General features: G+C 36.4%; 1 protein-coding gene across 5 annotated transcripts; it reads left to right on the forward strand.

Annotated features, from left to right (window-relative positions):
- The first annotated feature begins 7890 nt into the window (after nt 1–7890).
- LOC141720366 (TOM1-like protein 3) lies at nt 7891–21096 on the forward strand. Of its 5 annotated transcripts, none has more exons than XM_074522740.1 (10): nt 7891–8040; nt 8419–8559; nt 9863–9941; nt 12444–12542; nt 12635–12748; nt 13711–13877; nt 19632–19713; nt 19799–19884; nt 19960–20151; nt 20262–21096. In XM_074522740.1, exons 2-10 carry the CDS (start codon nt 8450–8452, stop codon nt 20923–20925), a joined length of 1593 nt encoding a protein of 530 aa, XP_074378841.1. In that variant the 5' UTR covers nt 7891–8040; nt 8419–8449; the 3' UTR covers nt 20926–21096. The 5 variants fall into 5 exon arrangements, with proteins under 5 accessions (XP_074378841.1, XP_074378844.1, XP_074378842.1 ...); XM_074522743.1 differs by lacking the exon at nt 7891–8040 and adding an exon at nt 8073–8102; XM_074522741.1 differs by lacking the exon at nt 7891–8040 and adding an exon at nt 8092–8224.
- The last annotated feature ends 839 nt before the right edge of the window (nt 21097–21935 follow it).

The raw sequence follows: 21935 nt of genomic DNA on the forward strand, positions 1-21935 counted from the left end.
AGGAATACTGGGTTCTCTATTTTGATGGAGCATCAAAAATAAATTCAAGTGGAGCAGGGCTTGTGTTACAAAGCCCAGATGGATTCTTGATTGAATATGCCATGAAGTTAGACTTCCCAACCACAAATAATGAGGCAGAATATGAAGCTCTGATAGCTGGCCTAGGCCTGGCAGAGACACTGAGGGTCAAGAACTTAAAAGTCTGTGGAGATTCAAAGCTGGTCGTATCTCAGGTCAAGGGAGAGTTTGAGGCAAAAGATGATACAATGGCTAAGTATGTCCGCCTAGTAAGGGCTGTGATGACTCAGTTCGATGAATGCCACGTTGAGCACATTCCAAGGGAGGAAAATGCTAAGGCAGATGCGTTGTCTAAGTTCGCTTCATCAGAGATGGAGAAAAGTTCAGGAAGTGTATACTTTTGAGTTTTAAAAACTCGGAGCATTGATGTTAAGCTTGTGGCCCCTATAGGGTTGGGAACATCATGGATAGATCCTATCAAAGCCCATATTCAAACTGGTTGGCTACCAAATGATGTGACTAAATCTCGAAAATTGATTGTTCGAGCACTGAGATACTCCTTGATTGATGGGATTTTGTATAAAAGATCTTATGTGGTTCCTTACTTAAGATGTCTCAGACCTGATGATGCACATTTGGCTTTGGAAGAAGTACATAAAGGCATCTGTTGGCAACACTTGGGGGGCAGAGCACTGGCTCATAAGATTACCCGTTTAGGCTTTTATTGGCTAGAGATGATGGTAGATGCCAAAGAATATGTGAAGAAGTGTGACCGCTGTCAGAAACATGCACCGGTTGTTCGACAACCCCCCGAGATGCTGACTTCCATCAAATCTCCTATCCCCTTTGCCATGTGGAGAATGGATATATTTGGGCCTTTCCCCATGGCCACGGCACAAAGGAAGTTCTTAATTATAGCCATAGATTATTTCGCTAAGTGGATTGAAGTCAAACCTTTGGCTAAGATCACAACTAAACAGGTTACACAATTCATGTGGAAAAATATCATGTGTCGATATGGAATTCCCCGTATCTTGGATACCGATAATGGAACACAGTTCAATAATGAGGAATTCAAGAAGTATTGCGAAGAAAATGGGATTGAGTTGCGGTTTACCTCCGTATCTCACCCGCAGGCTAATGGAAAAGCGGAGGTGGCAAATCATATAATCCTGGATGGATTGAAGAAGAGGATTAAGAAATCAAGAAATAACTGGGTGGATGAAATACTCCCGATATTATGGGCTTACAGGACTACTTGTAGAGTCACCACTGGAGCAACCCCATTCATGTTAGCATATGGAGCAGAAGCAGTTGTACCTGTAGAAATATCACAATCGTCTCCTAGAATCCAAGCCTACAATGCTGAATAAAATGAGGAAGGACAAAGACTAGCCCTGGATTTAATTGATGAAGTATGAGATGAAGCACATGCCAAGATATTGGAATATCAGAAGAAAGCTTCTTTTTATTACAACTTAAGGGTAAAGGAAAGGTTATTTAAACAAGGGGACTTGGTCCTACGGAAGGTGGAAGCCTCTGGAGTAGGGAAGAAAGGAAAACTCGCCCCGAATTAGGAAGGGCCATATAAGGTTAAGAGCGTTCAAGGAAAAGGATCTTATAAGTTCGAAACCATGGATGAAGAAGAACTACCTCGAACTTGGCATGCTCAAAACTTGAAAATTTACTATATATAGCTTGTATTTGCTATAGTAATGGTAACAAGGTTTAAAAGCACCTGGAAGCTTTGCTCGCTTAGGATTCTTGTAGATTCGAAAGGAGTTATGTTCTAGTTATATCAGGGTTGAACCCATTTCATGTAAGGTTTTAAAAATATCAATTTATAATGAAAAATGTTCAGTTTGATCTAGTTTGTTGAATTGTTAGATTCTGAAAAAACCAAGTTATAAACTTGAGTTAAGGGACTTAAAAGGTTAAACTATGATAATACTTGAGATTCGATTAATAGACAAGACAAATAGAAATATGCAAAGTTTAATACAAAATCTGAAAATGACTGAAGAAAAATACATAAGGCGAGGGAGTTAGGCCTTGGAAGGCTCAGAATCCTCTCCAAAGCTGCTGCAAGAACCATCCTTGGAACTCTCCTCAGAAGTTTCCTCGGTTGGCCCATCAGAAGCTTCCTCAGAAGTCTCTAAAGAAGTCCCCTCAGAAGTCTCTGAAGTCGCAGTCGGCTGAGGAGTTTTCTTTGGAGGCTCCTCCACCCTAGCTTTCTTAACAATAGGGGCAGTTTCTTCTTCGTAAGAGGACTCATATTCCCCGAAGCTAGATTCTACCTCCTTCCTCTTCTGACCTTGGCCCTGACTCCCTGATGGCGCTCTGGATGGGGAGGCAGAGGAACCCTCCTTAATAAGATCCGCGAGCTTGTCAACGACGCCCCCAAGAGTTGGGACTTGTTGAGGATAGGGGAAGGGAGCCTTCTCAAGAATCTCAGGAAACTCGTCATGGATAACCTCTATAGCAGCGTCCTAGCCTTCCTTATAGCTAACCGGGTGAAGGAGGGCGTCGTGCTCCACCATCAAGTCTTTAAACTCCTGTGTGTCCATCCAGGCGTCAAAGGCTTTGTCCTTTTGATTCTTAAGGATCACTACCCCAGCCCGGGTTGTTTCCAGATCAGAAGTGGAGGAGGCAAGTTGGGCCTTGAGAGTCTCTATTTGTTGGTTAGCCTCCTCCAACTTCTTGTATGTGTCCTCCAAACCAGCCTTCCAAGCCTTAGCTTGGTGAAGCGCCCCTTGGAAATGGACGTTAGCATAAAAAGAGATAAGAAAAAAGTGAGAAAAAGAGAATCATAACAAAAAGCAATAGACAACGAAAGGTAAGAAATATACCGTTGCTAGGGCCTGAGCACCAAAAAGCTCATTAGCCTCCAAGTCATGCTGAAGGACAAGGTCATGATATTCTACCGGGGAAATAAACTGAATGGACCATTCCTTGGCATGTTTTGTGTTGCCAACGATTGAGTCATTTCCTCGGATTCCCCAGGCGGGTTGGAAGAAGGCCCCTGATTTCTGTTTCGTACGCAAGGGTTGGCTGGGTCCTTCTTCGTCTCCTTCCTTTGCTTGAAGGAGGAACTCTGGGAAGCGATCCCCAAGGCGCGGGTCCTTGAACACCTTTCCAGCGCACTTCATCCTGGTCGTTTCCAGGTCCTAAGGCTTGGTAGCCTCTTCGATCCTCTCAGCCACTACAAGAATCAAATAAAAACGAATTGGAAAGATAGTAAAGTTAAAAGGCGAGGAAAACCGAAAACAACTAAAAAAGGAAGAAAACATACGTTGCTTAGAAATGGGAGAAAGGCCACACTCCAAAAGAAAAGTCTCTCTAATGAGGTCCCGTGAATGGGATGTCCCGTTATCCTGTGTAAGGAGATTAAAAGCCCTGGTCTCCTCCTTAATAAAAACTATGTCGTTTGGACTCCCATCAACAGCTTGCCCAAAGGACGAGCGAAAGAGAGTCCCCCAGTCACCGCCTTCCCAGAGGACGTAAAGAAACACTTTCTTCCACCCCAAGTTGTTGTCGGGGATGGACTTCCCGTTCACTATGTGCGGAACAGTGGGGCGCTGGTTCAAAAAAACCCACCACGGATTCTTGTCAGGACTGTTCTTGAACTAAAATATCTTTCTGAACACGGCGACCGAAGGAGGGACGTCGTGCTTGGCGCATTGCGACAATTAGCAAATGATCAACCTCTAAGAATTTGGAGGGAGTTGGCAAGGGCTGATGCCCACATCAGCTAGTAAAACTGGAATGAAAGGATGAAAATGGAGTCTAATACCTGCCCTCAAGGTGCCCCTAAAGACACATAAAGCATCTTGTCTTCCAGTGGCAGGCCCTATTGGCCGGACCCGCAAGAACCAACTTGTAGGGCTCCTTGATTTTGAAGAAAGATCTCATCTTATCCAACTCCTTTGGATCCCGGAAAATGTTGACATGATCAAACACATCCAGGTGAGCGTCGGACGAGTACTCGTCCCCTCGGATGTTGATCATATCAATCAAGGAAGTATACCTTGATCGAATGGGGAACTCATTCGACTTTTTGGCCACATTCATCTTGGTCAAACGGGTCAATCTCTTATCTTCCATCTGAAGAAAGCAGAAAAGAAATCAATTTTAGACACTTTAAACATAAATAATGCATAAAGATGAAAGAAGAGGACATTTACCTGAAATAATGCCAGAAAAAAGAGCTAGGTTTCTAGAAGAAAGCTTCAAGGAACTAAAAACTCCGACCTACCGTTATACTTACGCCTCTAAGATTTTTAAGAGAAGAAGAGAGGAAGAGAATTTGGAAATGAGAAGTGAGGAGTGAACAACTCTACTCACTCCTTTATATAGGAATTGAGGTGAAGATAAAAAGGCAAAAAGGCCCAATAAGTTGAAAGCCCAAAGAAAAAGCCAACATTCCAGAACTTTCCAGAATGTCCTTGAAAATTCTAAAGGATTTCTAAAAATAATTAAAGAAAAATAAAATCCAGAAAGGATTTGGAAAATATAAAAGGCCCAAAATCTAGAAAGGATTTGGAAAAAATAAAAGGCCCAAATCAAGGCCCAAATCCAGATATGATTTGAAAAATAAAGCCCAAATCCAAAGAGGATTTGGAAAAACAACCAGGATCCAAGTCGAGGTCTAGGTCGTGAATTCTGGTCTTATTTATTCGAACAGAAGCCAAGAAAAGGCCAAAATTTCGATAAAGATCCAGGTCGTCAAAACGACTAGGATCCAAGTCGAGTTTTAGGTCATGAATCCTGATCGAATTTATTCGAACAGGAGCCCAAAGATGACCAAAAATTCGACCAAGCTCCAGATCGTCAAAACGACTAGGATCCAAGTCGATATCTAGGTCGTGAATCCTGATCGAATTTATTCGAACATGAGCCAAAAGGTGACCAAAATTTCGACTAAGATCCAGGTCATCAAAACGACTAGGATCCAAGTTGATGTCTAGGTCGTGAATCCTGATCGAATTTATTCGAACAGGAGCCAAAAGATGACCAAAATTTCGACCAAGATCCAGGTCGTCAAAATGACTAGGATCAAAGTCGAAATCCTGGTCGTGAGTCCTGGTCGTGTCTATTCGACCAGAAGCCCAAAACGTACCAAAAATTCGACCAGGATCCAGGTCGTTAAAATGACTAGGATCCAGGTCCAAATCCTGGTCGTTTGCATTCGACCAGGCATCAGGAGTTGGCCATAATTTCGACTAGGATCCTGGTTGGACGACCAGGATCCAGGTCGAAAAAGGCTGAAATTTTGAAAAATTCCTGAAAATTACTGAAAATTCTGGAAAATCCCAGAATTAAGGGAAAATTCCTGAGAATTAAAAAAAAATCCTAGAAATTAGGAATAAATCCTGTAGATTGAGGAGATTCCTTGAAAAAATCCTGAAAATTATGGATATATTCTAAAAATTAAAGAAAAATTCCAGTAAAACCCATAAATTAAGGGAAAAATATAAGGTAATTCCTAAATAATAAGGAATAAAGGTAATAGGGGGATTCCAAAATATCCCTGAAGTCGTGCTCAAGGCAAATCGTTGTAAAAGTGTAGGTCACTCTACACTTTACGCAAAAACAATACCCTGTAAGAGAACGAATGAACTTAACTTCTGCGAAATATTTTACGGTTTCCCAGAAGTTGGGGGACAAATGATAGGGAATAAAATAAACCCTAATTGTGTAATTAATATCGCATTAATTATATCAGAAGTAGGCTGACAACTAAGCCCACTAGAGAGGGCCCAAAACCCTGAATATTAGGTAAATACGAAATTAATTAATAAGGTGTAAATCAGCTAATAAATAAAGTTCAAATAAGGACACAATTCCTTGGAGATTGACCTCCAAGAAGTCTCATATGATAAAGAATCAGTTTCCTACTTCCTAGGAATCCAAAGTTCATTCTAATTCTGAGACTTGCTCACCAAGTCTCCTAACCCTAGTCCAATTCAAGGACTCACAACACCTATATAAGGGGTCTCACCCCCATCAATCAGAACTACGTTTTTTGGCTTGATTTTCTAGATTACAGAGATATGTAGGCATCTCGTAAAGGCAGAATTAAAGCTACGAAACACGAGAGCAGTCATTAAAGGCTTTGAGCTCTTGAAACTTAACAATAAATACAGCAATTAATACACCCTAATTTTTTATCCATAACAATATTAAAAATATGAGATATTATCAATGTTTTTATATATTACGAATTAGTAGATTATTTTTTTTAAATCTTCTTCTTCTATATATTAAAGGAGGACTAGGGCCAAATTGAGCCATTTTAATGGCTGTCAAATGACAATTTTACCCTGTTGAAAAATTATAAAAATGCCATCCTCGTATAATTTTTGTTAAAAAGAAATATTAGATTATTTCTACGAAGAATCTAACCATGAACCTCATGCTCAGCCCTTTCATATCAATGCCATTGTGCTACATCACTTTTTGAGTTAACTTTAAAACTCTAATTAGATAAGCCACATTCTCTTTTTTTTATCAAATTCATTTTATTATGTGTCTTCTTTTTATTTAGTTTTTGTAGTTTTATTATAAAATTTCACTCACCTCATATTCATTTCCAATTTGTTTCACTCACTTCACATTTATAAATTCTCTTAATTAACGTCGATTTGTTATATATATATATGGATGAGGTATATATTTATATATATATATTTTATTAAATAAAGTTTTATAAAAAAGCATTTAAAAATTATAAAATTATAAAATAATTTTTAATTTTATCGATCTATTTTTTAACATTATAAAATAATATATATTTTTAATTTGTCATTCATTAACACTATAAATCAGTTTTAATATGATTTGATATTAAAAATATGAGATATTATCAATATTTTTATATATTACAAATTAGTAGATTATTTTTTTTAAAAAAATTATACTAAAAATATAAAATTCTTATTTTTAATTATTCCCCGCATCCTCGTGGGAATCCCCGTTCTATAGAAGACTGGTAATGAAAAGAATCTCCGTTTTAGATTTAAGGTGTGTTCGGGGATCAGTACAGGTTATAGTAATCTTAGACCCCAAAGTGACCCGATGCATATCTCTACAAACAATTTCAAATATTTTTGTTATAATGATAGAATTTTATTTTTTATTAATTAGGATAATGTAACTTTCAATAAATATCTAATCTCAAAATTCTCGGGGTAAGTTAAAATCGAACTATATGATAAAAAAATAAGCTCTCACCACTAAAATTATCTAATACGCTCTAGTAGTATGTATGAAAAGAAAAAGAAATAAGACTGAAAATTAAAATAATCATTTATCGTATTTAAAAATTATTTATATATAGATGCAAACTCATTGGAGATAAAAATTTAACATATATGGAGGTCAGTGCCTCGCACGGGCTTTTACATTAGTTTTAATTTAAATCTTGAACCCAAAAATTAGATCAGTATGCAAAATTAATTTTAAAAATTAAAATGATTTATAATTTAGTTTTTGTAAATTAAAAATATTTTTGATATAAATTTATATGTTAATTTATTAAAAAAATTAATGGTGCTATTAAATAATTAAATATGTTTGTTTATTATAATGCTAATATTTTATACTATTATAATATAAATATATTTGACTATATTGAGATTGCTTAATGTTAAAAAATCATAAATAAATGTAATCATATAAATTTTTATTCCGTTTCCGAATTTGAACCAAATACATAAAATAATTCTGGGTTATTCCTTTTCTTCCTCCTCCTTTCCCTTTGTTAATTTCATTCAAACTTTCTTAATTTCATTCCGTTTCCCATACATGAACCAAACGACCCCCTAATTCTAAAATAATTTCTTCCAAACGTGCTGTTTTGTACCAGGTTAAAAAATGAAGTGCAATTCCGAATGAACAAATTGTCAAAACTCAAAAGTTACGAGGCAGAAGCCCCACGTAAAATCATCTCCCCAACCATACACATTAGTAAACCCTTCACAAAAACTAACCCCCATCTTTATAATTCTGACTCTTGTACAGGTAACTCCATCTCCGATCTTTGACTTTTTCCTCCTCCTTTTATTTCTTTAAGTTCGTTTCTTGTATGTTTAATTTCAACTTCTCTGTCTTTATTTTCTATCCTCAAATTGGATCTTGATTGCTAATGAAATTCTCGGGGTTTTATTTCTAATTGTTGAATTTCAACTGATCACGCTTAATTTTTGTAAATTTTGATTCTTTCAAGTTCTAATCGTTGTTCTGTTTAGGTTTCTATGCTACAAGTCTTTTTAGTTTGTTAAAGATTGTTCTTTGGTTTTGTATTCGATATTTCTATTGCTTTTGTTTCTTGTATGTGTTACACTGTGAAATCAAAATTATGTCGAGTTTTTGTAATCAATTTTAGTTTTCGGGTTTTAGGGATATCAAATTTGGAACACATTGTATTAGCATGGCCAGTAGTGCGGCAGCGTGTGCTGAAAGGGCTACTAGTGATATGCTGATTGGTCCAGACTGGGCAATAAATATCGAGCTATGCGATCTTATCAATTCCGATCCTGGGTATACCATCTTTTATCGTGGTTAATTACGAAGAATGTAATTTATCATTTATTTTAGCTTGTTGCTTATTTTTCAATAATTTGACTAGTACTACATCCGTCCACTCATTTTTTTACATTTCTTTCTCACGGCTCGACACGCATCTTAAGACGCATATAAAATATAGTTCCATAACTTAATTTTAAAATTTCTTTTTCTCAGTAAAAATTTAAAATTGAATTTAAATTCAGAATAATTTTTTAAAAAAAAAATAATTTATGGAACTATACTATATAGGAGTCTTAAAATGCGTGTTGAATCATCCCTCTAAAATGTAATGAATTGAGAGGGATGGAGGGAGTATATGTTAAATGCTGAATTGCTTTGTCGAACACAGTAGTAGACAGGTAATGTTTTTTTATTTGTGTAGGAAGTTGAAAAATTACTAGTTTACTACCTTTATGTCATATTTTTGTCAGTATTAAGAATCTATCATTTAAGTTTACGCTTTATGCCGAACATTTTGCAATGATAGTAGTATCTATTCCTCGTGCATATCTATTTACATCAGTGTTAAGACGTTTCAGCGACAAATGTCTCAACATAGAATTTATCCCAGTTGAGAACAAATATTGGAAGGAAGGGGTTTATGAAATATAATCAAACGTGTTGTCCACTAATATTCCATAAATAAATCTTAAAATTGCCAACCTCTTGCTGGTAATTGGTAAAGTAAATTTTGTATTTCGCTGTTCATGAGATTTATATCCTTTGCTTGTGCAAGTTGCAAAACACTATGATTTGGTATCTGACTTGTGTGATTATATGGCGTGTCTTGTTATTTCAGCCTAAGCTTGCTGTGATTCGATGTGCTTGTATTGTTTTGGAAGTATAACATATTTTACTTGCCAAACATGTCATGAAATAATATGTATAGTGATGTTCTGCAAGTATAACAAATACAACATATATGATCTACAATATTTCCAATTTGATGATAGTTTTTTACAATATGTTATGCACATATTTTGCATCTCCAAGGTCTCCAACCAAACCATGTGCTCTGTAGAACTTAACTCTCTCTCTCTCTCTCTATATATATATATATATGTGTGTGTGTGTGTGTGTGTGTGTGTGCAGAAATATTTTGTTCTGCATTAGGAACTTTGCATGGATACTCTAATGGAGGTTCATCTGTTATGATTTATTTTTAACTTTTCTGCTTGATGCATATAAGCCACAATCAATCATCAATATTTTTGCTTTAACTTCCATAACATCTTAATGTAAAGAGACTTGTCATTGGTCTTGATTGATCTTTCAGGCAAACAAAGGATGTTTTGAAGTTACTTAAAAAGCGTCTAGGAAGTAAAATTCCAAAAGTTCAGCTTCTCACTCTTTTTGTAAGTGATTTCCACACTCTCTTCTTTTTCCTTTTGTGTTTAATTTATGCGTTATAATGTCATTAATCGTGTCATTAATCGTGGATGAATATTATTTTTTATCAGAATGTTGTAAATAGTTCAAACTTTCATGAATGGGCAAACGACGGCTTACGAGCTGTAGATTTACATCGTTAATTTATATGCAGAAGTGCTTGGTAATGTCTGACCAGCGTATTCCAACTGTTGTGTTCAGAGCATATTAGTGTGTGCTCTCATATTGGAGTATGCCAGCTTGTAATGAAAAGTAGTAGGCATCTTCAAATCGCAAGATTTTATGAAATTGTTTGTTGAGATAATTTTGTGAAAAGTTTTCTTAATTTATTGGTTATTTATGAATTGTATTCTTGAAAATTTTAAAATAAACTAGGGTTGAAAGTTGGATTCCATCACTACCTTTTTAAGAAGGGATATCTGTAGAACCGTTTTGCTGTCCTGTTAGTTTTTATAGCAAACCTAAATGGGGGGGGGGGTTCAATACTTCAGTGTTGCAACATTTTCAGCGTTACCATTAAGTAATAGTTGGTTTGACTTATTTCAGCCTCCATAACGTATTCCAGTTTGCCACAACCAATAATTATGCCATCATACATGCCTAGTTGTCAATTGTGCTATCATATACTCTCATGCACTGGAAGAGCAAACCTTGATTTTTCTATGAAATGTTATTTGATACTGTTGTCATATGATTGTTACTCTTTTGTATGATTTGTTAAAAGAACTGGATTCTCATGTTTTTAGATAGTGAAATAGTGAAGGTAAAGTGAATAGAATACTTGCAACTGTAATTTCTGAGGGTTCAATTTTTTTCTACAGCTATGTTCTTTCTAGAAAGATAAAGGGTGAGGGGTAAAGTAAACGTGGTTCTTAAAACTATCCCCCTAAAAGGGTCTAGGTGGATTTGGAGGAATAAAGAAGGATGATAAAGTTTGATGTTTCGTTTAACTACCCGAGTCCATCTAACATAAGCGACATATGTTAAGTACGGCGAGTATAGTAGTTAAGTTGTTTTGATATTTTTTCCTTTAATTTTTCATTCTATTAAACTCAGATAGCGGCATTAGGGATGCAGGACCTTAAATTTGATTTACATTTGTGCTTTAATGTGTATATACTAAGGCTACATATCTTGACCAGTGTGACGATTTCCAAATCATGAGATTGTAGAAGTTAGAATTATCGATTTGATTAGCTAAGAGCAAGTCCAACAAAGTCCTAATAGATGCCCTGTAAATATAATAAAAAATAGTGTCCTAGTGATTTAAGACATTGTTTTTGTATATCAACTCCGACAATATGCCTTATAATTGTGCCTTATTGTTAAAATAATAAAATTTGAATTAAAATTAATGGGGAAGGAAAATATGAGAGAGATGTGCAGAAAAGGAGAGAAACAATTTTTATATTGGTAAAAGTGAAATAGGGCATGCCTAGTGATGCCTTAAAAATGGGGCATGTGATGAATGTCCTAGTGTTTTAAGGCACCATTAGGACATTGTTGGAGCACGTAATTATAAAATGCCTTAAATTTTAATTCAAGACATCATATAAGGCACATGTTGGACTTGCTCAAAGTTCTACTTTATTTTAACAGATTCGGTTAATACTCCATGCACCTTAGTTGACGCAACATCTTGTCTAATAGGTTATGTTATTGTGTTTGACTGCATGCATACTGTAAGGATTAGTCCTTATATTACTGTGTCTGTGCTTGCTGTTATGTTCTGTTGTGTAGTGTATGTGTTAGTACTGTTATTTGCTGGTGTGTCACTTAAGTTAGGGGAGTAGTGTCTTTTCAGTGAAGTTAGTTACATAACAGTAGAGACCTGTGAATACTTGTAATAGTCTCTCTCTCTCTCTCTCTGTGTGTGTGTGTGTGTGTGTGTTTGTCTCTCTGTTTGTGTCTCTGTCTCTCTCTCTCTCTCTGTGTGTGTGTGTGTTTGTCTCTCTGTTTGTGTCTCTGTCTCTCTCTCTCTCTCTCTCTCTCTCTGTCTCTCTCTCTCTCTCTCTCTCTCTCAATAGTCTCATTTCTATCTTATTTCTGCTCTAATTTCTCTGTTTCTTTCTAAATCTCTCTCTGTTCTCTGTTGGATCTCTATAATCTAGCTGTTACCCTACCTCATTCTGCTCTAATCTCTCTGTTTTTCTCAAAATCTCTATCTGTTCTCTGTCGGATCTCTTTAAACTAGATGTTACCCTTTTAATTCTGCACTTATAAACCAGAAAATACCAATATTACACCTAAGTCATGGAGAACCTGTTAAATGGTCTCCATTCTGGCAGAAATTTAACATCTTATTAGTAAAAATTTCCCATATTAGGCTGGCAATTTGTTATTAATCATTGAATAATGAAGCTACAAAAAAATGAGTTACTTTCTTTAGATTAATGTTTGGCTTTTTTTAAAAAAAATTACTGCTGGTCATCTGATTGACATTTTGCCTCATTCTGGATACGAAACAGGTGTTGGAGACCCTAACAAAAAATTGTGGAGAAATTGTCTTTCAGTATATTGTTGAGCGGGATATACTACATGACATGGTTAAAATTGTAAAGAAGAAGGTCGGTGATCTTCCTTCATACGATACATATACTCTTTCTTCCTAGAAAGTACTCGTGTCTTGTAATTCTAATACTTTATTATAAGTTTGCAGCCAGATCTAAGTGTACGGGAGAAAATATTGATATTGATAGATACTTGGCAAGAAGCTCTTGGAGGATCTGGGGCACGTTATCCCCAATATTATGCTGCGTACAATGAACTAAAGGTAGTTTCCAGTTGTTTCTTTTTTAAGTATGTAAAATATTTATTTAGTCTCAATTAAAATAATTGTGGAGGTAAACTGAGTTTTTTTTGCTAAGTAAACTCACACACACACAGGGGTTGAACCCTTGACCTCCTCCAGAGGAGGCAAGAGCTCAAGCACTGCACCAACCCTTTGTTGGCAAGGTAAGCAGAGTTATTCACAAACAAATGTCTACTTTTTTCTGATCAAGCAGAAGTTAGCTCATTTGCAGATGAATGTGTGAGAATGTCCAATAATTTAGGCACCTTTGAAGAAATCACCTATTTCTCTGCAGGCCGAGGCTACAGTTGACAATGTTAAACACGCTACTCTTAAAGATTCCGCTTTTCTGTTTCCTATATTTAACGTTAATATTCTTAAAGACATCCTATGTTCTAGGTTTACATTTGTTAACATAATTGGTGTTAGCATTTGCATGTGGTACCCTGTTTTTGTAAGAAGCACTGTTCTTAAATAAAGCGCTTTTCAATTTTTTATTTCTAGTGTTAAAATTCTTAAATTAATGTTTTGGACTTGCATGTGTTAACAGAATAGCATGTATGGTCATGTTAGCATTTGCCTGTGGTGCCCTGTTTTTGTAAGAAGCGGCGTCATTTTCACTGGATACCAGAAAACAATGATCAGAATATAGATAATGAGAAATATAATAATAGGACAATACTTAACTGTATTCTTATACTGCTCAACCTGTTAAGTGTTAAGTGGCTCTTTTTTTAGCTAAGTCCATAAAGTGCCTCTTGTGTTACATTGTAGTCCACCTTGTCATCAAAGCTCTTGAGGTAACACACTCTTGCTCCAGGCATTGTAAACAGTAACTATAGATATTCAAATTTCTGGCAAGTTCCTATTAGACCTTTCCGTTTAATCTAGAGTTCTGTTTCAATGTCCTTTGTTATTTAACTTGAACTCATTCATTTATTCAGTCTGCTGGTGTAGATTTCCCACCCCGTGAGGAGAACAGTGTACCATTGTTTACGCCGCCACAGACCCAGCCATTAAGTCAACCACCAGTTGCTCACCCTGCTTTAACATTCGAGGAAGAAGCTGCTGCTGTTCAAGCATCTCTACAGTCCAATGCCACTGGACTGAGGTATTATAATCTTCTGTCCCTTCTTGTGTTGCTCAATAAAAACTCTTTACTCTTTATAATATAAAGTCCAATATTAAAATATTAAGGTCTAGTGTTTTTTTTGTTACCCCGGGGATGGATCACCTTTTTCAGGAGCAGGCACGGGATATTGGAATTCTCTACCTTATTTGGGGAAATTTTTCTTGGTTCAAGAGCATATTTTTTATGAACTTTCTAGAAAAATAAATAATACTTAAAAAGAAAGTTAACCCGTGGACAAGCATTTACTATGTCTAACAAATGAATGCGTCAGGGAAATAAAGTAAAATTACACTTCACTTTGTCTTATACGCTCAGTCGCTCATGCTTTAATAATGCCCTCTAATTGGGGACATACGCAAGGAAGGTGAAACTATAAGAAAGAGTAAAAAATAACAAACAATTAAGCTTTGATAAGCCAATTGCGTCCATCAATCTATAAATGAAATAAATTAAGAGATACTGCCAATATCTATTATACCCTAAACTAGTTCCTAATGTAAATCTATGTATGCGTTAGCATCCGTTTTAAATGGAAAGCCGCTTTAACCTGTTTACACATGTTAAGAGTGGCACAAATAAATTTAACTTCTAAGAGATGATTGATACATAATATGCTTGTATGCTTCATCACCCATTCCAAAAGGAGAACCTCTTTGACCTGTTTCCAAATGTTAAGAGTGGTACTGTTAAGTATTAATTGTCCAACACTTTCATTTAGTAAACAAAGTTTCAACTTATTCACTGAATGATTAAAGGCAGCATAATTAAGATTTTATTGCGTACATACATTTTGAGGCTCTCTCGATGTAAGAAAATATAGATGGATTTTGTTGTTGAAATAGAGGGACTGTTGTGGAATAAAAACTAGAGTGTGTTAGTAATTAATGCTAGGGTTTGTGAGTTTCGAGTTTTAATGGCTGCTCTCGCGTCGGGACTATCGATCATCGCAAGATGCATACGTATCTCTGTGTAGTAGAGTATCAAGCCGAAAATGTAGTTTTAGTTCGAGGGGTAGAGCCCTTTTTTATATAGAGGTGAGTCTAGGGTTAGACTTGTGTTGGGAGACTTGGTGGACAACGCTGCAACTTAGCTGGTGATTAGGAGTTCTACAAGGGAAGGAACTACAGAACCTTCTGTGTAGGACTTTGAGTTCGTTTTGGACACGTCTCTGCTCTTACAGCCATATTGGGCCTAGTTCCTGAACAACTTACGTTCGTGGACCTTAACGACCTCTGGTGGGCCTTGATGTCATGGTTTACTTGTATTTTTAGGGTTTTTTTGTATGTTTTTGGTATTTTCTGGTTTATGAGTGCAGAAATGTAAGTAAAACAGCTAGAATTAGAGATTATAGAACATATCAGAGAGAATCAGAGAGAGATTAGAAGAGAAACAGAGAGATTTAGATCAGAATTGAGAGAGAGACAGAGTTTAGAGAGAAAATTGGGGTAGAAACCCTAGAGAGAGAAAGCAGTTATAGAGAGAGAAAGAGATTGGTGGAAATAGATTCCTTTTCATATATTCAACATAGTCCTAATCACTAACATACCAGTACTTATATAGGCTCTCCTAACAGAATTACACAGAAATCTAAGAAAAGACATACTTGCCCTTACTTATACTTGCCCTTACTTGACTATTCCTAACTATATTCCCTGCAATTACTAGTAACACCTAATAGTAATATTACTACTGTCAGTCATGACAACCCCCCCTCCTTGAGATTTAAACCATGTCCTCAGGGTTTTGTGCAGAAGAAGGCTCAACCACAGCTGTGTCTTCATGCATTCTGGATAAAGCATCAACAACAATGTTGTCTTTGCCCTTTCTATAGATAATAGTATAATAGTATCCCAGCAACTTACTAATCCACTTTTGCCGCAACAGATTGCTTAGCTTCTGTTCTGCCAAGAACTTGAGAGCCCAATGATCTGTCTTAATAAAGAAATGCTTATCCATAAGGTAAGGAGACCATTTCTTCACAGCTGCTACAACTGCCATCAATTCTTTTTCATAGGTTGACATAGCCTGACCCCTAACCCCTAAAGCCTTACTAAAGTATGCCAGTGGTTGTCCCTCCACAGCTCCAATTCCAGTATTACAGGCATCTGACTCCACTGTAAATTCCTTGGTAAAATCTGGCAATCTCAGTACAGGAGTATTAGTCATGGCTTGCTTAAGAGTCTGGAAAGCTGTTGTGGCTTCCTCAGTCCAGTTGAAATTATCCTTTTATAGCAGATTTGTTAAAGGTTTAGCTATGATGCCATAACCTTTTACAAATTTCCTGTAATAACCACTTAACCCCAAAAAACCCCTTAGAGCTTTCAAATCCTTTGGAACAGGCCATGCTAGCATGTCAGTAACCTTTGACTGATCCACAGCAACCCCTTCTCTGCTGATGACATGGCCTAAGTAAGCTACATGAGTAGTCATAAACTCACATTTGGTCTGCTTAGCAAACAACTGGTGCTTCCTCGTAAGACTGAACACCTGTTGTAGATGTTGCAAGTGGTCTTAAGCTGTTTTAGAGTAAACCAGAATATCATCAAAGAAGACTAGAATGAACTTCCTTAAATGGGGCCTAAACACATCGTTCATTAAATTCTGAAAGGTTGTTGGGGCATTAGTTAGACCAAATGGCATCACAGTGAACTCATAATGCCCCAGATGAGTCCTATAGGCTGTTTTTTCCACATCTCCCTCCCTCATTCTGACTTGATGGTAACCAGCCCTTAAGTCCAACTTGGTAAAGAATTGAGCTCAATGAAGTTCATCTAATAATTCTTTAATCAAGGGAATTGGAAATTTGTTCTTGATAGTGATAGAGTCAAGCTTCCTGTAATCTATGCAAAATCTCCAAGTTCCATCTTTTTTTCTTACCAACAATATAGGAGATGCAAAAGGAGAACTATTGGGCCTTATAACACCAGATCCCAACATCTCAGCCACAAGTTTCTTAATCTCATTTTTTTGGTCAAATGAATTCCTATAGGGTCTCATAGAAAATGGTTGACCCTTCCTTTAGCTCAATAGAATATTCAATATCCCTCTGAGGAGGCAGCCCTTCTGGGGTTTTGAATATTTCAGCATAGTGTTCCAATAACTCTTGAAGTTCCCTTGAATGTCCAGTATTTGAGTCTTCTTCTACTGGTTGATGACTTAGCATCATACCTTCAGGTCTCTCCACTACATCCAACAGGAACATTAGGCCATTTTCTTGTCTTTGACAACTGCTGAAAAATCGATTTGCAGTCATCTGTTGTAGTCTTGGTTTCTCTGGCTTTGAGTTTCCTGTTAGAGTTATCATCTTACCTTGATTTTTAAACTGCATCTGCAGTTTCTTAAAATCAAAGGTAACTGGCCCTAGAGTTCCCATCCAGTCTACCCCAAGCACCAAGTCATAACTTCCCATGGGTAGTGTCTTTACATCAGTTTGAAATTGATGCCCTGCAATCTGCCATGCAAAGTTCTTGCATTCATACTGACTGGTCAAGTAATTGCCATTAGCCAATAAAACCTTCATTGGAGCAGTCTTTACTAACTCACATTTCAGTTGTTTGGCAGTGTTTTCATCAATGAAGCTATGAGTACTGCCCTTATCCACCAATATAGAAAACTGTCTCTTTCCCTTGAGTCCAGTCAAAGTAATTGTTTGATTACCTTGCACTCCTTTAATGGCATAAACTGAGACAGCCATTTCGTGAGAACCTTCCTCAGTTTCTAAATTCAAAATCTCTGCATTCTGCTTTTCATCAGTCATCTTCAGATTGAAACTCTTACCAGCCTTCTTTTGCACTTCTAAAACCATAGCTTTTCCTTTATCAACACTAGATGGCCCACTGTTACCAGTCTTCTGATCTGGTTTCCTTGATTGTTCACAGCATCTAGCCTTCTTATAAGCCTGATCATTCAGGTGCTAATAGCTGAACTACCAATTGAATTTCTTTGTGAAGGCCACAAATAAAGCACTCTGTAAAGTAATCTTCTGACAGTGATGGCACCTTCTCTTTAAGTTGTTCCATAAATCCTTCAAATTTATTATAGTACTGTTCCACTGATCCTTCCTGTCTAAGTTGTTTGAATTTCTCAAAAAAGAGCTCCTGTTCCTTTACACTAAACCTAGCCACCAAACTTCTAGTGAAGTGACTCCATTCAGTATAAGAATTCTCCAATATATACAACTGATACCAACTTTTAGCATATCCCTCCAAGTGCATACCAGCAATAGCAACCTTCTTTCCTTCACCCACTCCATAAATCTCAAAATACTGAATACAATCCTGAATCCAATCCTCTACAGCTTTATTCTGCTCAAACCTAGGAAATTGCAATTTAAGATGCTGTAAACTCTTAGTTTGCCCTACGGTTTCAGTTCTTTTCTCCTTGGATTTCTTCTTCTTATTAGAACCAAATGGATTAACAAATCCTTCCTCTTCCTGTTTAGCCTTAAACTGTAGAAATTTCACCATCATCTCCTTGGCTATTTTAATTGTAGCCTCCAATTTATCTATCTTTCTATTAAGTTCCTCTTCATCAGTTAAGGCTTGATGTTGATTCAACACCTCCATTACTACTATATCTACTCAACACAAATTCTACACACAATACCACAACTGTGGTTTCGAACTTCAGTCTTCAGTACACAGTATCAATCAAACACAGGAACAGAGTTTTAACCTAATAATTCTGTAATATCTTCAATATCAATCACAACTGATACTAACTAGATCTAATCTCACAGCAATAAGCGAAATCAATCAGAAACTAACACTGATATTATCTCTTCAGAACAGATCTGTAAGTAGAGATTGAAATACACCTGGATTTAGTGCAAAATTCAAGTTCTGAACTTTGAGCTGCGATTACTGAGTACCTAGGCTCGATCTGCTCGGAATTGAGTGCTCAACATGTTTGAAGCAGTGGCTGATCTAGATTTAGAGCTCTGATACCAATTTGTCATGGTTTACTTGTATTTTTAGGGTTTTTTTGTATGCTTTTGGTATTTTCTGGTTTATGAGTGCAGAAATGTAAGTAAAACAGCTAGAATTAGAGATTATAGAACAGATCAGAGAGAATCAGAGAGAGATTAGAAGAGAAACAGAGAGATTTAGATCAGAATTGAGAGAGAGACAGAGTTTAGAGAGAGAATTGGGGTAGAAACCCTAGAGAGAGAAAGCAGTTATAGAGAGAGAAAGAGATTGGTGGAAATAGATTCCTCTTCATATATTCAACATAGTCCTAATCACAGCATACCAGTCCTTATATAGGCTCTCCTAACAGAATTACACAGAAATCTAAGAAAAGACATACTTGCCCTTACTTGACTATTCCTAACTATATTCCCTGCAATTACTAGTAACACCTAATAGTAATATTACTACTGTCAGTCATGACACTTGACTACATGGGTCGTCTTGATTCTTCGTCTTGATTCTGCTATTAACTTAGACAAGACAGGTCTGTACTGGACCTTGGATAAGAAGCCCAAGTGTAATTAATATGACATTTAATGTGTTTTTAGGATGTACTTTCTATCCATATCAGGGACGATGTGTTTGATGGATTAGTTTAGTGCTGTATGTAATAATCTTGCTGTTAAATTTTTTTCAGCTAGATTGATTTGGCTGCAATACCCAGTCTTCCTTCCCTTTGCTTCTCGGAATTGAGTGTTTTCCGGTTTTGGTTCTTTACACCTTTAGGCCAACATAAATGTAATTATCGAAAAAAATAATGCAGCTCTACAGAGATTCAGACTGCTGATGGACTTGCAGATGTCTTGATGGAAATGCTCAATGTTTTGGATCCCCAAAATCGTGAGGTAAAAATGTTAATGATGTGTGGTTACTATCTGGTAATTTTTCGGTTGTCATTTTAGACTCTAAAATCTGTGTACTTCGTGGCAGGGTATCAAGGAAGAAGTAATTGTTGACTTGGTTGAGCAGTGCCGTTCCTACCAAAAGCGTGTCATGATTCTAGTGAACAATACGCCGTATGTAAATGTTAGACAGAGTAACAGTATTTCTCAATTTTGATATAGTTACTGACACTGCGTGCTGATTCTCAGAGATGAAGAACTCTTAATGAAAGGATTAACGGTAAATGATACACTCCAGCGCGTCCTTAGCCGCCATGATGACATTGCAAAAGGAACCTCCGCTCCAAGAGTAGGACAACCACAAGTTTCAGTTGTTCCATTAGTAAACGTGACACACGAGGATGAGGAGCCTGAAGATGAGTTTGCGCAGCTATCTCTCAGGTGATGATGCATGTTTATGAGCTTTGTAGTTTTTGGGTGTATAGCACTATATTGGTTGACAGTAGACTAAATTAACCTAAACCTATAAATGTTAAAATGAACTTGTGCAGGTCATCTAGAGATAATTTGCAAGGACAAGGCAGAAAACCAGAAAACCGCCCCATTGAAACAGTGCGTATAAGCCCACTTCTACCACCCCCACCCATATCTAAGAAGCCAATTAATTTAGAGTATGGTCAAATTGATTATCTGAGTGGTGATGTATACAGCTCTGAAAGGACTTCAGAAGCATCGAGCTCCATTCCTGTGCCCATACCAGCTCACGTTAACACAAGTTATACTGGCCCGTTAACAGCAAACTTGTCATCATCTCCACCTGCCGATGATTTCATTAACCCAACTGCCTCCGATGATTTCATAAACCCTACTGCCTCAATGTTCTCTGGGAAGCAACCAACATATGTTGAACAAGCTGCAAATACCAAACCAGTTGACCATTCGCTTCCAGCTCCTTTGGAATCTCCTGTTTTCCTTCCACCCCCGCCTTCCAAGAATAGTCAGAGAACACAGTTTTTCCAGCATCAAGTAGGGGGTCCCCCTCAAAGTAGTGCACCTGGATCCTCCTATGATAGCTTAGTTGGACAGACAACTAATCTGTCTCTTAATTCGTCAACCCCGAAAAAGCAAGAGAAATCTGAAGATGAACTTTTCAAGGATTTGCTTGACTTTGCAAAAGGCAAGTCTTCATCAGCCAACCCCAACAGATCATTTTGATGGGTGTTCTTATGTTTTGTTCATGGTGGTACAGTATTAAAGTACAATCTGTTTGTAGTGAAAGATGATTGCTTCAATAAATGTAGGAAAACTTCGATGGTTGTGAACTATGGATTCTACATTTTGATTTTCTCTGTATATGACAAGGTGAATATACTGTCTTTATTTTTAGATAGATAAGAGTAGGTAGTTCTACTGGTTAACAGTATTACTATATTTTTCATTTTAAATTTAGAAAATGATGTACACCATAAAATCATCTTATATTTGATAATTGTGTGTGCATATTTAATTAAATTATTATTCACTTTACATAAGTGATATAAATTGAATTATTCTCCTCGCTTAACACAAATACATCTGACTGCGTAATATTTTTATTGGATTCTTTAGTATAATCTCATGTAAATTCTCGAATATAATCTTAGAAACTTTATTCTCTTAAATGTATTTCTGAGTTTGGAAGTATGACCTACCTTCAGCAGGTACCTGAAAACAACGGGACGTGACACATGATTCTAATGTTTTTAGGCTATCAATCAAAATTTTGGTGCCATTGTTGGAGGTAATATATATATATATATATATATTTTAAAATGGTTCGAACTGAAATTGGTTTTAAGTTAAGAGGTGCATTCATCAGGAGTTAATAGGCAATTTCATAACTGAAATGACACATAATTTTTAAATGGCATATCGAGTTAAACAAACTTTCAAACGAATCATTAACTAACTAAAAACTTTTAAATTCGTTATTCCCTGATTGCCCCATTAACTATTTAACGAAATTTTTTGAAAACAAATAAAAAATTACGGAAAATTTTGAAAACAAATAAAAGACTACGGAGGATGACGAATTTGAAAGTTCTTAATTAGTTAATAATTCGTTTGAAAATTTTCTGACTCGGTATGTCAGTCAAAAATTATGAATTATTTCGATAATGAAATTGTCTATTAACCCCATTCATTTGTATAGGGTCCATGATACATAGGGAATATTAAATAGTGAT

This window comes from Apium graveolens, chromosome 4, assembly GCF_009905375.1.
Source record: "Apium graveolens cultivar Ventura chromosome 4, ASM990537v1, whole genome shotgun sequence".
NCBI classification, from domain to species: Eukaryota; Viridiplantae; Streptophyta; class Magnoliopsida; order Apiales; family Apiaceae; genus Apium; species Apium graveolens.